Source organism: Silurus meridionalis, chromosome 11, assembly GCF_014805685.1.
Source record: "Silurus meridionalis isolate SWU-2019-XX chromosome 11, ASM1480568v1, whole genome shotgun sequence".
Lineage (NCBI taxonomy): Eukaryota > Metazoa > Chordata > Actinopteri > Siluriformes > Siluridae > Silurus > Silurus meridionalis.
Window position 1 is genome coordinate 16,083,799 of NC_060894.1, and position 15,927 is coordinate 16,099,725.

Here is a 15,927-nt window from a genome sequence, read left to right on the forward strand (position 1 = left end):
CAGGTTGACGGACGAGGTCAGACAAGAGTCTCCACTATAATGTTTGCCGATGGTATTGTGATTTGTGGTGAGAGTAGGGAGCAGGTTGAGAAGAGCCTGGAGAGGTGGAGGTATGTGCTGGAGAGAAGGGAAATAAAAGTCAGTAGGAGTAAGACAGAGTACATGTGTGTGAATTTCGGTGGCAATTGACTGGTGCAGTTGCAGGGAGAAGAACTGGAGAAGGTGGAGGAGTTCAGGTACCTGGGGTCAACAGTGTAAAGTAATGGAGAGTGTGTTAGAGAAGTGAAGAAAGAGTGCAGGCAGGGTGGAGAGGGTGGAGGAGAGTGGCAGGAGTGATTTGTGATAGAAGGGTATCTGCGAGAGTGAAAGGAAAAGTTTATAGGACTGTGGTGAGACCTGGGATGTTGTATGGTTTAGAGACAGTGGCATTGAGTTAAAGACAGGAGGTGGAGCTGGAGGTAGCAGAGCTGGAGATGTTGAGGTTTTCATTGGGAGGGATGAGGATGGACAGGGTTAAAAATGAGTTTATTAGAGGGACAGCGCATGTAGGACGTTTTGGAGAAGGTGATGGAGACGAGATTGAGATGGTTTGGACATGTGCAGAGGAGGGACATGGGGTACATCCGTAGAAGAATGCTGAGAATAGAGCCATAAGGATGGAGGAGAAGGTTTATGGATGTGGTGAGGAAGACATGCAGGTAGTTGGTTTGAAAGAGGTAGATGTAGAGGACAGGGGTTATGGAGACAGATGATTCGCTGTGGTGACCCCTAATGGGAGAAGCCAAAAGAAGAAGGAGAAGAAGAAGAAGAAGAAGAAGAAGAAAAACATTTACTAAACTATAGTTTCTTAATACATGTAGCTGTCGAGATAATTATATATATATTATAGTTATAATTTTTAAGTTTATAGATATTATTAACTATTGATAATATTTATTATTATTGTTGTTGTTGTTATGTATTATTATTCTTATTATTACCAGATATGACTAAAATATATTTTATCACCCCACACCCGCCTCACACACACACACACACACACACACACACACACACACACACACACACCAGCCTAGAGGTTAAAAGTAGTAGACTATCATTTAGACTAGATGGTTTGCAGGTTAACCAATGAGACTCCAGCACCATGTTAATATTATCACCCGCCTATTCATCCAAACCAAATATCAACCGGTGTGGGTCATTTATTCTTTATAATGATTAGGTCACTTTTTAGCCCTAAATTTCGTTTTTCCTTTATAGACAAAAACATGTAAACAAAAGAGTAAATGTCCTGCTTTTGTTTCAACCAAATGCAATAAACAAATGGTTAAAATAATACACAGCTACACAGACACCCCTATAAGGCTAATTCCATTTCTTAGTGTTAGGGTATGGGAAAGTGATTCAACAAATAATTAAGTCCATTAAAAACGTTTTTATTTTACCACAATCATTATAATGAATGCTTTTCAATTCTATTCTATTATAACTCATATATATATATATATATATATATATATATATATATATATATATATATATATATATATATATATATATATATATATATATATATATATATATATATATATATATATATATATATATATAAAATGTGTGTGAGTTATGATCCTCTTCGACCTGTACTCGAATATGGCCACAAGATGGCGGATCTCCCTCAGCCACTGACGTGTTCCATATAAAATAAGACTAAACAGGGAATGCAGCATTGAGGTATTTTTATCTGTGGTTCCGTGGACCGCTGAAGCTTGGGGATGATCGGGTGAGAAGGAGGAAACAGAGCCGCCATTTTTCTGCGAGGCTCCAGCCGGTTTAAAAGCCAGCAAGGGGCGTCGAGGTGGAGAGGAAGCAGTCAGAGAGGAGAGGGGGAAGTTATAAGGAAAGAGGGAGGGAGAGACAGGGACAGTGAGAGGGAGAAAGAAAGAGACACAGGGAGAGACAGGGACAGTAAAAGGGAGAGAGCAGGGGTTGTATAGGGGACTGTTTTTGTAATAAAAAAGGAAACCTCTGGTATGTAGTAAAGTGAAGGTTTGTCGGGAGTTAGACTTGTGAAGCGCAACCATTGAGAACTTCCATTGAACGCGGTTGAAGCTGTACAGCTGCCCCAGAGCGTTAGCTAGGTAGCTAGCTCCCATAGTGTTTCTCCATCAGGGTCATTCTTTTCTCCTTTTCTCGGTTTTTCCCTTTTTTTATTATTGAGTCGGAAAAAAGTGAACACACCTGAGGGACGAGAACATCAGCGTTGGATCAAACCCAGAGTTTGTTTTTGGTGCTTTTTCTTTTTGTACCTAACTGCTAAAAATGTCTGGCCAAAGCATAACGGACAGGATAACCGCAGCGCAGCACAGTGTCACCGGCTCGGCGGTGTCCAAAACGGTGTGCAAAGCGACCACGCATGAAGTCATGGGGCCCAAAAAGAAACATTTGGACTGTAAGTATTCACCACAAAACAGCACTTGGTCCTACAGTTACATTGAATTAGTGAAAGGGGACTCAGTGGGTGTTCTAGTTGGGTGGTTTTAGGACCCGAGGCCTAATAGTCATTTAGCTAACATTGTACAAATATCCAACTAATACAGCTAACACTTGTCTCGTCTCTGTCTCACCTTCTCATTTCTGTCTCTGAGCTAATCCTTGATTAAGGTCCGTCTTCTTTTGCTCAGAGTTGGCGATAAGGCGTGAAAACCGATAACTAGCACGATGAGCACAGACTCCTGGATGCAGTGTTCTCGTCTCCTCTACCAATAATTAACCACACTCAATAAAGAACTATGTGCTTTCTGATGCAGATATCCTTCACACACTGCTCCTTCACATCTGTCACACAGAGCCAGAATTATAGTACAGATGATCAGGGGTTTCATTAGTCCACCATTTCATTGACTACATTAACTCCTGTTGCTCCTGTCAGGACAGGGATCTCCTTGTCTCGAAATAGGGACATTGTATTTTTCTGTATTTATTAATCATAATGTTTTTGTTTAGATCCCTTTAATCTACAGTCTCCTAGGCACTGATATGATCATGTACTTTCTTTTCTCTCTTTTTATTAATACAACCTGCTGGTGCACCTTATGTACAGTTACTTCAGTTCCCATTAGTATAAAAAAAAAATCAGCATGTACATATGGCATATTGTAATTTTGCAACGTTTTTACCTTGTTAATGCAATTTAATGTGCAGTTCTCAGATTCCCAGCTGACTGCACTCTTGTAAACTGTGTATCATAGGGTCTAAATTTTTTTTTCTTCAATATCAATTTGACCCTTTTTCTCATTGTGACGTTTGAAACCTTGATGTTCTACTTCTTGTTGATTTGTACTTTGTTTTATGTTTATGAACTGGCTGCTGTAACTATTAATTTCAAAGGCAAAAACGTACACCTATTTTATTAGCTTTCATCACATTATCAAACCAACTAAATATGGAGAGCCTTAATCACGAATAAGAAGAACAGATCACAATATCTCTTGTAGTCTTTTGCTGAATGTGATTTGAGCAAGGAGCTACACATATGCAAGATTATGCAGTTGTAGGAATATAGTCAATGGCAGGTCAATAGTCTCAAATTAAGTTCCAGACTCAGTTCATGCTCTATCTGCATGGTTCAATGCAATATGTTTAGACAGTGTGTGGTCTCTGATGTTTTAAAGAATGTTGATGCAATCGGAGATTGTGAACCAATCTATGAGGGTGTAGCACTGAGGAAGATCGGGTGCGATCATGTGCAGCAGATCCCTGAATCCTGTTCTGACATTGCATTTCTTTGTGTAGGAGTGTACGGAAAAAATGTAAGAGCAGTAATCCTGCTTTCATAAGGACGTATTTGCATGCCATTCTCAAATAGTTTTGAACATCAAAGCTGAAAACAAGCTTGAGATGATTGAATTTTGCACTGTACTTCCAACTTTCCTTGCAGAACAGAAGCCTTCCTGCCTGCTTCTTAACAACAAAGTTGACGTGCACCCTTCCCTTCCTTCCCCATAGAAAATAGTGACAATCACAATGGATAGAACTTGTATTTATTTTCAATGGGAAAGCAGGAATCAGGACTGAGGTGAGGTGGGATCTCTCGAACAGGCAATTTGAGATGTGTTTTAAGACCAGATCAGCGATTCTGAGCATTGCCCTCCCAGAAAAATGCAAAGCCCTCCACACTGAAGACTGTGTTTTTTTGAGCTTTATCTCTGACTAAGCGCTGATACTGCAGACAAAAAAGTTCTACAGAATCCAAATTCCTAATATAGGACTGTAAGCCCACTTCCGCATGCATGTGCTCACAGACACCGATGATTGGCTAATGTTGGTGTGATCGATATGGGGGCGTGTCACCCCTCTCTGTGTGAGAGCACTTCATTTTGCTCTTGGACTCTCAGCCATGGGAAGCTGTGGCATCATTGGAATTCTTTCCAGGTGATTTGGGGGGGAATGCTTTTTGCCTCTTAGCAGCTATCCCATAATCCGCTTATCACCAATAACCACTTGTAACTTTCACCACGTTAATGATTACTTGTTGGAAATCCAGATGTGTCTGGCATACAAAGCCATGTTCATGAATTATAACATGTTAGAAAAAAACACCTTATTAAACCTGGTCTGAAAAATAAAAATTCAGTAATAGCCTGTTTGCCCACGTTTAATTTTTTTTTTATTGCACATTCTCCGAGCAACTTTTGCACAATCCCAACATTCCTTGGACAGATTGTGTCATATCGGTGATAATTTACCGAGATACTAAGCATTATATCTACACTCGTTGAGAGTTCATGTTTCGGTACTCTGAGCAGTGTATGGCACATAAATGGAATGCTTTAAATTGTGTGTTCTGGTTGTTTTAGCTGCCAGGAATAAACGCCTACCATCTACTTGACTACTATCTGATGTCAGGGATGCTGTCTTTAATTCCGTGTTCTCTTTAAAGCTTCGGCTTCAGCATTGTTCGTCGTCTCCTGTAGGTATTTCGTCCATGCCGTCTTTAAAGAGGCTCCCACGCACTCTGGGGTTGTATGAACTGCCGTGGGAGAAAATGTAAGGGTCAAGTTCGCATAGTCTCCCTGTTAAACACACATTGACATTTGACTGTTTGTGCTCCCGTGTGGTCAGCTCAGTGATTAATTACTAATAATGATTGTTTTCTCCAAACACTGCTTATAAACCACAGAGGTTTTATTGTGCGTGTGGTTACTCTGGAATGGTTGTGTTACAATATTTTTTGGGAAATTTTAACACCTTTCTTGGTGCTTGTGGGTGGTTATTTGATTTCATATTGGTACTTTCTTTGGAGGTTGGACGGCCAAGCAAAGTCACCGCACAGTAGCATATGCGATTGTGTGTCTCGTATCATAGCATATTTGACAGTGGCTTAGCTAATAAAAAAAATTATGATGTGAGAAGTTTAAGAAGCACATATACTCCAGCTTGGTTGTGTTCTAAAGTTTGGTCAGAATCGGTGCACGTTATTTTTGTCTTGCCAAAACAACTTGGGTAGTTGAAGTTGAATATCTTTTTGCTCAAAAATAAGTTATTGTTTTTAAATGGAAAAACCCTTTCACATTTGTTTGTACAAACTGTGGATACTCAACATGATAAAAATAGATTTCATTTGTTTAGCAAAAGGAAAAAAAAAAGGATGGCAGAGTTTTTCTTTTTTTTTTTTTTATGACCTTTTGTTTAAAGGAAGGAGTTTCAAGTGTTTGAGCTTTTTTATGAATTATAGCACTTTGCTGAATTTCCCAAAACAAGAAAAAGGTATTTTGGTTAAAATAAATAAATAAAATGGTGTTTTTTTTTTTTTTTTAATTATAATTTTTTATATATAATGTAATCTCTATCGAGAGAGAGAGAGAAGGTGGTCAATTTTAATGAGACAAATTAGTTTCTGTCTTATTACAATTGTTCATGAATAAAATAAACACACTAATCCCTGGCCAATTGTAGTACCCTGAGCAGAATGACACACCAGACTGTGGTCATATGTGAATAATTCATAATTTGTGTTGGTTGCTTCATCTCAAGTGTCACAACACCTTCACATGTTATTGACGATATTTTTACATGCGTCCCCAGTGCCTGATTATTTTTTTTTCTTCACTTTGTAGGATTTCACACTGTCTGCTTATGTTACCACTTTATGGTCAGAAAAGTTTTCCAACCACACTCCTCAGGTCTGTAGATAATTTGTAACCAGCCTGTAACAGGTCCCCAGCAACCAACCACCTAATACCCCCCTTCCTTTTTTTTTTTTTTTTTTTTTTTTGGTAAGCTGAGATGTCTAACAATAGACCTTAAAATAATAATTATAGAGAGACTAGATGGAAGCTTCTATTGCCATGTCTTGTATTGTTTTTTTTTTAAGGATGGGAAAAAATTAATTCTGAGCTATAAAATGAAAAAAGTCCACTAATCATTTGGCCCTCTCATGAAAATATTGTTTATTTGACCGAAGATCATTTGTAGCCTTTTCTTTATAGTAAGCTATGGCACATATGGTAATTGAATAGCATTGATGTGTATTATGTGTTCTTTTGCACATCAAGTAAGTGGACTGCATTTCATGCTTTCATGTACAACAAAGCAAATTATCACTATCTCAGTTGAAACTCAGGTAATCAGCGCAGCGCAGTTCTGGAAAACCTGATTCGTTTCTCCACATTTAAATGTTCGACCAGCAAAAGTTTGTCTTTTATGGTTTAAATATGTTATATCACAGGGGATCCAAAATAAGAGATTTGACCGCAATTAAAAGTAATTGGATTCAATTTTTTTGTTTATTTGCTTGTTTTAGACTGCAAAAAAAAATAACCCCACATTTTTACAGTCCAAATAGACAAACCGACTTTGGTTTGTGTCCGTCTGAAATGTAGTCAGAGATCCCGGGTCATGGTGCAGACTTCTGAACAGTTCGGTTGCTTTGAGTGACTGGTGGTGTTGCAGGAAGGTGACGAGACACACAATTATTTCAAGTGGTGTGTTCTGTGCCGCAGTTTCCTTTGGGACAGAAATAGCAATGTGTCTCGCCCCTTCCCTGGTTGATTTGTTCGTTAGATATGGCTAAGTCTTCCTCCCCTGATCCTTTTGATTTGGGTTGGGTTTCCGGGGTAGAGAGAACATTCCTATCGGCTTACCCTTATTCCCTAAATGACTGCGCAAAAATGCCCAACAATTGTTATTTTTTTCTTTCTTTCTTCCTGAAACGTTTATCATCTCTGCCATCACACACACTATTACACTGTAAACCTTTATTTAACCTGAGCACTTTGAATAAATAAGGTCTACTCACTCCATGTATACTTTTAGTTAATGAGTTAGGCGTGTCAGCAGAACCATGTGGGACTTTGGACCCGATCAGGTGATTAGAAAGATGGTTATTTCGAGGTCGTTCAAGGTGCACCATACAATCTTGTTTTATTTCACCTAATCTCTAATGTAATTAAATCATGTATTTCCTGTTTGCTTTTATTATTTTGAAGGTGGTTGGCCTAGAAATCCTTCTCTGTCTTAGATCATGGCTGCATGGGGGGGGGTATATATGGTCTCTGATTGTGCAGAGGGAAATAAAGTACACATGAGTGTCAGAGTGTACTGAAATACCAGGCGTGCAGTTAATGACTTTGTCCCCGTGTCCTGCAACACCCACATTTTTCCACAGTGCACTTCTTTGTCCCTTGTTCTGCCCTCCCGTCAGACAGGTGGCATCTGTTTTTGTGAGGAATTTGTAAGGAATTTGGGAGGGGTCTCACCTGAACAAGGACACGAATGCAAATATTTGTCTATTATTATTATTATTATAATATAATTTACCGGAAAGCCTGTTTGGTTCATCAAAGGATGTATGTTTTAGGTTACTTGGATATTCTTCATGCAAACTTGTTTCTTTCTTTAATGCAGTTTGAAATATTAAGTGTCCCTATTATATGCATCATTCAAGGAGCTGACATGCTTTAGTTCTGAAGATCACCTTTTGTCACCATCACAACAATATGCATATGATGCTTTGTTGCTTGTTTGTGACTTGCACTAGCAAACAGTTTCACATTTCAAGCTGAACTTATCTTAGGTGCACAATCTTTTCAGTTTATCTCGTTAAATAAGCTTTATCTCCGTTTAATGTTGACATGACAAACATTGCTCTCATGATGGCCACGAAAGATAAAATCATATTACAGTACTAACAGAAGCAATAAATAAAATGTGCCTGCTCGTTTTTTTTTTTGTTATGTTAAGTATTCCTTTAATAACATATTGTATTGGTGAAACATTCAGGGATGTCTGGTTGGAACTTTGTAGGCCACACTCAGATGCGTCAGCCAAAGTAGTTCACCGCCATTGTGATGGATGAGTGAATGCATCCATTCAGGAGAGTGTAAGACGATGAAAGTGTAAAAAATATGATTGGTTTATCTTACTGTAAATGGAGACACAGTTGAGGTTGTGTTTTGATATTTTGAGAGCCATGGCGTGAAGGCAGTCACAGCTGAACTGGAACACTAAAAAGAAACGATTCATGCAGCTTCCTGAGTTTTATTTTTATTTTTTTTATTATTTTTTTTTTTGTTTGGTTGTTTGGGTGTTTTCCTGCTCAAATATTATGCCTTCATAACACTTCATGATATATTGCATAGCCCAACCCAAGTTGTTAAATTCTTAATGCCTTACTTTTGAATATCTTCACTGGCTGTCACTTACTCTGTCACACTTCTATAAACCTGAAGGAATGACCATCACAGTAGACATATATCTTCAGAGTAGAGATGCGTAGAGATGCTGTGGTTTGCGAGGTGTTGCAGTTGTCAGTTGAAGGTAGGAACCACTTCAAGTCTTCTGTAAGCTTGCATTCATGTTTTTGAGAGAAACTTGTGTATTTCATGTTAAACATTTAAGCAGTCAGTTGATGCATAAAAAAATGGCCAATGAGGTTTGCTTTAGCATAATAGAGCAAATGTACTGTTTTGTTATTTTTTTTTAAAAATGCACAGTAAAGCAAATTTACCACCAGCAATGCTTAGTCCTGAAATTCTCTCCAGTTAATTGCTCAGTCATTATTATAGCTTTCTTGGCTGTAAAAAATACTATGTGGGAGATTACACATGAGCTGATCAGACCAGTGACTACAGATCATAAGTAAGCCTGTGTAATGCACTATTGGATTTCTGTGGCTAATTTAAATCTTGGTCATCATGCTCCTTTCTGGTTAGCCTTTGCATGCTCCGAGGATAATTTTTAATGTTACATTATTGTACAATTTACAGATTCACAGCATTGTGTTTATGCCACCTGACAGGTTGCATTACGAGTTAGCCATGTTTAATCATGGTACTTCTGGTAGCCATCTGGTATTTTTGGGCGATTGAGAAGAATACTATGTTTGATCGATTGCTGTAAATCTGCTTTACTGCTACAAGCCCAGTTAAAAATAAAACATGGGTTTGGAAATGTTAGTTCTGGGCAGTCCTGACTGTTTTCTTATGGACTATACATAATCAAGTCCCTGTGCTATGTGTTGCATCATTCTGCATATTACATTTATTGTTTGTGCACAATAATGTCAATACAATATCACAAAATATTCTTCCTGCTGATATGAGGCAGGCTGAAACCTTTTGCTTGTTTGTGCAGTGCAATGAGTGTCGGCTTTTCTGAACCACACATTTGAATAATTCAAACCAGGAGAGAGGAAGTCGTCAGGCACGGCTGTACATGGTCATGTTGGTGCCTGCAGTTGAAAAACATTTATTGGTCTAAGGGAAAAATTTACAGTTTACCCTTTTTTTTTTTCCCTAAAATAAAAACCATCGATTTTTTCATTACAGCTTGATTTAATAAACATTATTTAAAGGGCAGTTAAATGTTGATTATATTTGAGACACACACACACACACACACACACACACACACACACACACACACACACACAATATCTATGTACATTCTAGAGTCTGCTGTGTGTGAAAATCCTTTTCAGCAGTTTCTGAAATACTCTGACAAGTATGTCTACCAACAGTCACGCCATGGTCACAGTGATCACATTTTCCCCCTTTCTTATGTGAACATTAACTGATTAAAGCTTTTTATCTGCCACCTGATTGGCTGTTCGGATCGTTGCATGTGCAGGTGTATGAATGTTTCCGATAACGTGACCATAGTGAGCGTTTACAGTCCGTCGTCTGCACTGCTCTACATCTGCTGTGCTCCACTACTGTATCAGTCAAACAGGGTTGTGTTGAAGAAATGATCTTGTTTAGCTCTGCAAATACATACTTGTGGAAGATCTAGGAATTCCACTTCTCCATGCTCAGAAGCCTGGACTCATGATCATACAAAATTGTGATCTACAGTGGGCTTGTGCTTCCAGTGGTGACACGCTGGACAGCACAACTATTTGTGCTCTTTGTCTAGAAGGCAAGGCACAAATCTCACTGAGCGATTCCCCAGACAACACAAACGATCACACAAACTTGAAAAGCTGCAGAGAGATAAGGTTATGGTGTCCTACTTGACTGCCTCTGCTCGGCGATAACGCTGAGAAATAGGCCATAAATGTGAAGTTATTGACTCGTTAGGAGTTGCTCCATACTTGTATTAGATCTGCTAAGATATCTGAGGCAGACAGAAACTTGGAGACCTTGAGCTACTCCAACTACCTACTGACTTGTGATTGCAATGAAGCATGAAGGGGTTTAAGGTCATATTTTTCTTAACACAATTTTCAATTAGTTTTCACCTCCCTCCCATTTACTCTGTTCCTACAGCTTGGGGGAGTATCTACTCCTTCCTAGATTAGCACTCTTAGCACCTCTTCTGTGAAGTAAAAACCAGTAAACGGGAGTCTGTGATGAACCCAGTAAACTTGACTGGGGGGAAAAAGGCTTCCTGCATTCTTTAGTCAACTTTTCTAAATGTAAACACCCGAAAGGAAGTTATTACTTAAACCAGGAAAAAAAAATGTCGGGCTTGATTAAAGATGAGATAGTAGTGATTATAGGATGCACTGGCATTAAGATCAGTCTAAAGCAGGAAAGATCTGCTGTCGGCTTTTAAAATGCACCGTGTCATACAACATAGTTTTTGCAGGAAACCAGGGAAACGGCCACGAGAATGCCTTAATAAGGAAATGTCCATGTCCGCTGGTCATGTATTTTGGTGCGTCAATGAGGTGGACTGGGATAAAATAACAGTGCTAGCATCATTTCAGTTATTTACAGCAGCTTCTATGACGTTTGAGTCTGTCCAGATCACAGGTATCTTTTTCTTTTCTTTTTTTCAGTCTCAAAAAGGCCAACATACTCAAGGGTGGTCTGACAGTTTTATCATCACACATCTGGGAGGACGTATGTGACTTTACAAGCAGATGTTGCCTCTTTCGCAGGGTAGTACTGTGCATCAGAGTGTGTGGAAAATCACAAAATTAATGCTTTGGAAAAGTGTTTCACATCACTTGGTCTCCATAGCCTATTAATCTGAAAAGAAATTGAAGCCAACCAAAAGAGAAGGGGTCTGCAGTATATTTTGTACATTTGTGTGTATTCTGGAATCAGTCTAAATCTAACATTTGTGACATAAGCGTTAAGAAATCAAATTTGCTAGAAACTCACCTCAGTTTATCGTAATATGGTCAAACTATTGTTGAGCTTCATTCATACAGTATGTCAAATCATGTTTCAATAAAATGGTTTCTATTAGGTGATGCACAGATTTTTTGATGAGGTTGAAGCGAAACTGTCGACATCCCGATCCTACTCGAAGCAGTATGCCTTTATTTTATTTTATTTAAACACAATTAATTGGCGAGCTCACATAATGGGCCTTGCTTATAATTGCCATCGCCGTGTTTCGTAGACGTCCACATTTCTCAGACTGTTCTGAAAAGACCAAAAGCCTTCTAAAGTATGCTTTGGTCTGCTCTCAGAAAGACTTTAACGCAGGGTCCCTCTCATTTCTGTAGTAATAAAATTCATTGTGTTTAAAATAATAACATGCCGAACGCGCTTTAATGTTTAATGAGCTTCCACGGGGAAATTAAAAAGCCGACTACTGTAGCAAAATACTACAATCCTGCTGCTGTTTGCCTAATAAAGCAGAATATTAACTCTTGGCATTGCTGTACTGTGTTTACTGTAGTACCTTGTGTACTACTTGGAATCCAGTAAATGGATATCACTGAGTATTAAATGCTTGATTGTATGCATTTTTTTTTTTTTTGAAACGTTCACTCTTCCTGTGACTTGCTTTGGCCAGTATGAGCTGCCTTTTTATCTTCCTTTTCTCATTACAAGCTTGTGCATTTATAGCTTTTCCACCTTACGTCATTGCGCCAGAAAGCTCACTGTACATTACATTGTGCCAGAGGTTTGCATACAGATGAATAGTACTCAAATAGAAAGGTCATGACTTGGGTCTAGGCTGTATTATAACAAGCATATCCCTAGATCCCCACACTAGAGTGTAGTTAGGGCAGAGTAAGTCATCTTTGTTATCCGGTTTCAACCCTCCATGATGTCGATTAGCCCGGGGGGTACAATGTAGTGTTCTCCTTTTAATACTTGCTTGCCCTGGACAGATTTGGAAAAGGGAGTCTGTACAGAAATGATGGTGCCACATGGATATCTCGCTTTGAGTTCTGATTTTCTGGCGATTGGCTGTGAATGTTCTCGACACTGAATTGACTTTTTGGTACTTCAGCCAATGAGAGGTATTCAGACGAGTAAATCTTTTTTTGTGTAGGAGTGATTACCATTTTTCCATTTAAAGCGATAAGCACACAGTACAATTTTATATTGTTGCTCGACAAGGTTCTTAACACAAAATTGGTTTTTTTTTTGTTTGTTTTTTTTTTTTTCCTTTTTTTTTCTTTTCTGGTCACAAACCAAAAAACACATGCAAGCTTAGTCATACATTACTGCTTCCAATTGATTGGTAGATAGAACAGTAAACTGTTTGATTTATTTTTAGGGATGTGCTTGTATTAGTTTAGGAAATAACTGTACCCAGACTTGCTGTCTTTTATTATCTTTTTTTGTCCTTCATTTGTTTCTTCCAGAGGGGAATGCCAAACAAATGTAGTCATTGTGGTGTGTTTTTTTTTTTTTTTTTTTTTTTTCCCCTTTTTGGTTGCACTACCCTTTAAAAAATTTGGACTAGGAATAGCTTTGGAATGGACTTAATACAAACAAAATATTTGCAATTTCTTTTGTTGTATTTGAGGCATATAAGGAAACTATTTGAATTAGATATTTTTATGTACAAATTTAAATACATTCGAAACCAAAGTAACACTGTAATGTGTAATCTATACTCTGGACTGTGCACAAAAGATAAAACATATAACAGAAGCTTAATGTGAATACAGTAATTTTTTTTTCTTCTTTTTTTTCCCTCTGTCTCTCTGTATTCTCTCCGGAGGAATATAAACCAGATGGTTTTTTTTTTCTTTCTTTCTTTCTGCAATTTCCCCATTTTTTTTTGGAGTAATTTTAGTGTTTATGGACAATATAGTTTCCCGTCATGAGTTATAGGAAACTTTCCCGTCGTTAATAACGAGGCCTACAAGAGCTCAGCCAAATATGTCAATCCATTTCCTTACAAGTAGCTTTGATAAACCTTTTGATCATGCTCCTTTTCTGGGTTCTCCGTGAAAACGAAACGCATCGTAATGGTAACAAAACAATTATGCTATATTTTGTTTCCGTCAAAAACAACCTTCAGTTTGGTCTCACCTGCATGTATCATCTCTATTTGTGAGATCAAATTCAGGGACACAGCATGAACAGACTAGTAAACCATGCTTAATAAAAAAACACTGTGCTGTTCGCTATTGCATGTAGTTCGATATACACAGACATTTTCTTACATTTAAGTGAAATACTCTAGAATTGAGAAATATGATTAATAATCCTACAATTATAATCTCAGTTGCTTTTCAACAGCTTTGAAAAATGTTGACACCAAGAACCATTACAAAGGGGAAAATGTGATCTCTGTGAATTTGACTGTGCCATAATAGTTCTTATCAGATGAGCCGGTTTGAGTGTTTCTGTAACTGCTGATCTCCATGGAGCTTCATGCATTACCTTCTTTAGAGTTTACTTTAAATGGTGCCACAAAGTAAAAAAAAAAAAAATCCAGTAACTGTGGACAAAACCGCCTTTTTGATAAGGGCAGTCAAAGGATGCTAGCCGCACTGGTTCGAGCTAACCACTCTGTTTAGTTGTGGTGAGCAGGAAATCTTTTCAGAAAGCACAGCTAATCAAACCTTGAGGTGGATAGGCTACAACAGCAAAAAAACACGTTAGGTTCCACTTCTGTCAGCCAAGAACAAAATGCTGAAGCTGCCATGGACACAAGTGCACCCGTACAAGACTTTAATTATCATGTCAGCATGAACCAGATACTCGTGTGCAGCATCCTGTGGAATCCATGGAATGAAGATTTAAGGTCCTACCAAGTATAAGAATAGTGCTCCTGATAAATTGTTTGAGAATAGTTTTTCATCAATAGTTTCCTCTTTCTTTATCATTTTGATGAATTAAAGGCCCTATTTATTTAATTGTATTTATTTATTGTGTATGCATATATAGATATAAATTTTTTTTGTATGTTTATGGAATTATCACTGTAACCAGCAGATCAACCGATTTTTCCAAAGAAGGACGTCAAATGTCTGGAATAGTTTCAATAGTCGTTCGCATTCTGGTGCATTGTTCTAAAATGTAACTCTTTATTACATGATGCAAAATATTTTACTTCTATTTTTATTTACAGTCCTTGTGAAATTACAAGAGCATTACATTAAACATTGCTGTTCATACATTTTAAAAGAATTTCATATGGATCCTCGGTTTTTGAAATGGTAGTGCAGCTCTGCAATAGGGTCTCCTGGTGGTCTAGTGGTTAGGATGCGGCGCTCTCACCGCTGCAGCCCGGGTTCGTTCCCCGGTCAGGGAACCAACCCCAGCCGCAAGCCTTAGTGCCGGTCCCAAGCCCGGATAAATGGGGAGGGTTGCGTTAGGAAGGGCATCCAGCGTAAAAACATGTGCCAAATCAAACATGCGGATGATCCGCTGTGGCGACCACCAATGGGAGAAGCCGAAAAAAAGTGCAGCTCTGCAATGATCTGTTTTTTTACAGGTATAAATATTGATGTTTATGTTGGTATTATTAATATATTGTGTGTCTGTAACTTCACCTGCAGTAGGTAGACGTGCTCCATTCTTTTAAAATGAGGCCCAGCATCTTTTTTATCGGAAAGCAAAGAATTAAAAATGATTTAACGGAAACCTTACACTGTCTGTCTGGTTCACTAATGGAGAATTTAGGCTGAGATGTGGATCAATGGAGCCATGTCTGTCCACACTGCCAAGTAGGGGGTGGGTCACCTGACTCAGAAGCAAGCTTAGTCATGTGATGATCGCATGGGCTAGCACAGACTGTGTGGCCACTAGATTTTAGTGACCTTAAAGTAGGATCTGATGTGGTGTAATGTTGGTGTACATCGGACGAGCATGTTCCTGCAAGTTTTCTCAGCAAAATTGTAGGTGTATGAACAAGGCCTCCCCTGCTTCATCCATCTTGTTCCGTCTCCTCCAGAACTGTTAGTTGGACAGAGTTCTCTCCAGTCATCAGAGGCTTATTTTGATACCATGCGATTCTATTGATTGTAGACCATTTCACTAGTAAATATTTCTGGCACTACAAAGGACTAAAAAAAAAAAAATAAGTATTGCAAGAAAAAACTTTAGTGTGGAGGAAACGGGCTTCCATATGTATCTTCTCCTCGCCCCTCGCTGTTTTCTCCTCATTCCTCCAATTTTTATTTTATTTTTTATTCTGCAGCGTCTTCTATGTTTATGTCTCCAGAGCGCTCCAAAGTTTAGCGGGTGGTGCATCAGTAATAATGCTAATAATATATTG

At 38.4% G+C, this 15,927-nt stretch overlaps 1 protein-coding gene across 30 annotated transcripts in view; it reads left to right on the forward strand.

The window, feature by feature from the left end:
• Nucleotides 1-1,726: 1,726 nt before the first annotated feature.
• picalma (phosphatidylinositol binding clathrin assembly protein a) overlaps nt 1,727-15,927 on the forward strand; it is a 36,422-nt gene continuing 22,221 nt past the window's right edge. For 5 of the 30 annotated variants that reach the window (XM_046860644.1, XM_046860640.1, XM_046860641.1 and 2 more), the window contains exon 1: nt 1,729-2,452. In XM_046860644.1, coding sequence (XP_046716600.1) covers nt 2,323-2,452 — 130 coding nt within the window. In that variant the 5' untranslated portion in view covers nt 1,729-2,322. Of the gene's footprint in view, nt 2,453-15,927 lie in introns of all 30 variants that reach the window. The other 25 variants (XM_046860636.1, XM_046860634.1, XM_046860638.1 and 22 more) reach the window with 14 other exon arrangements.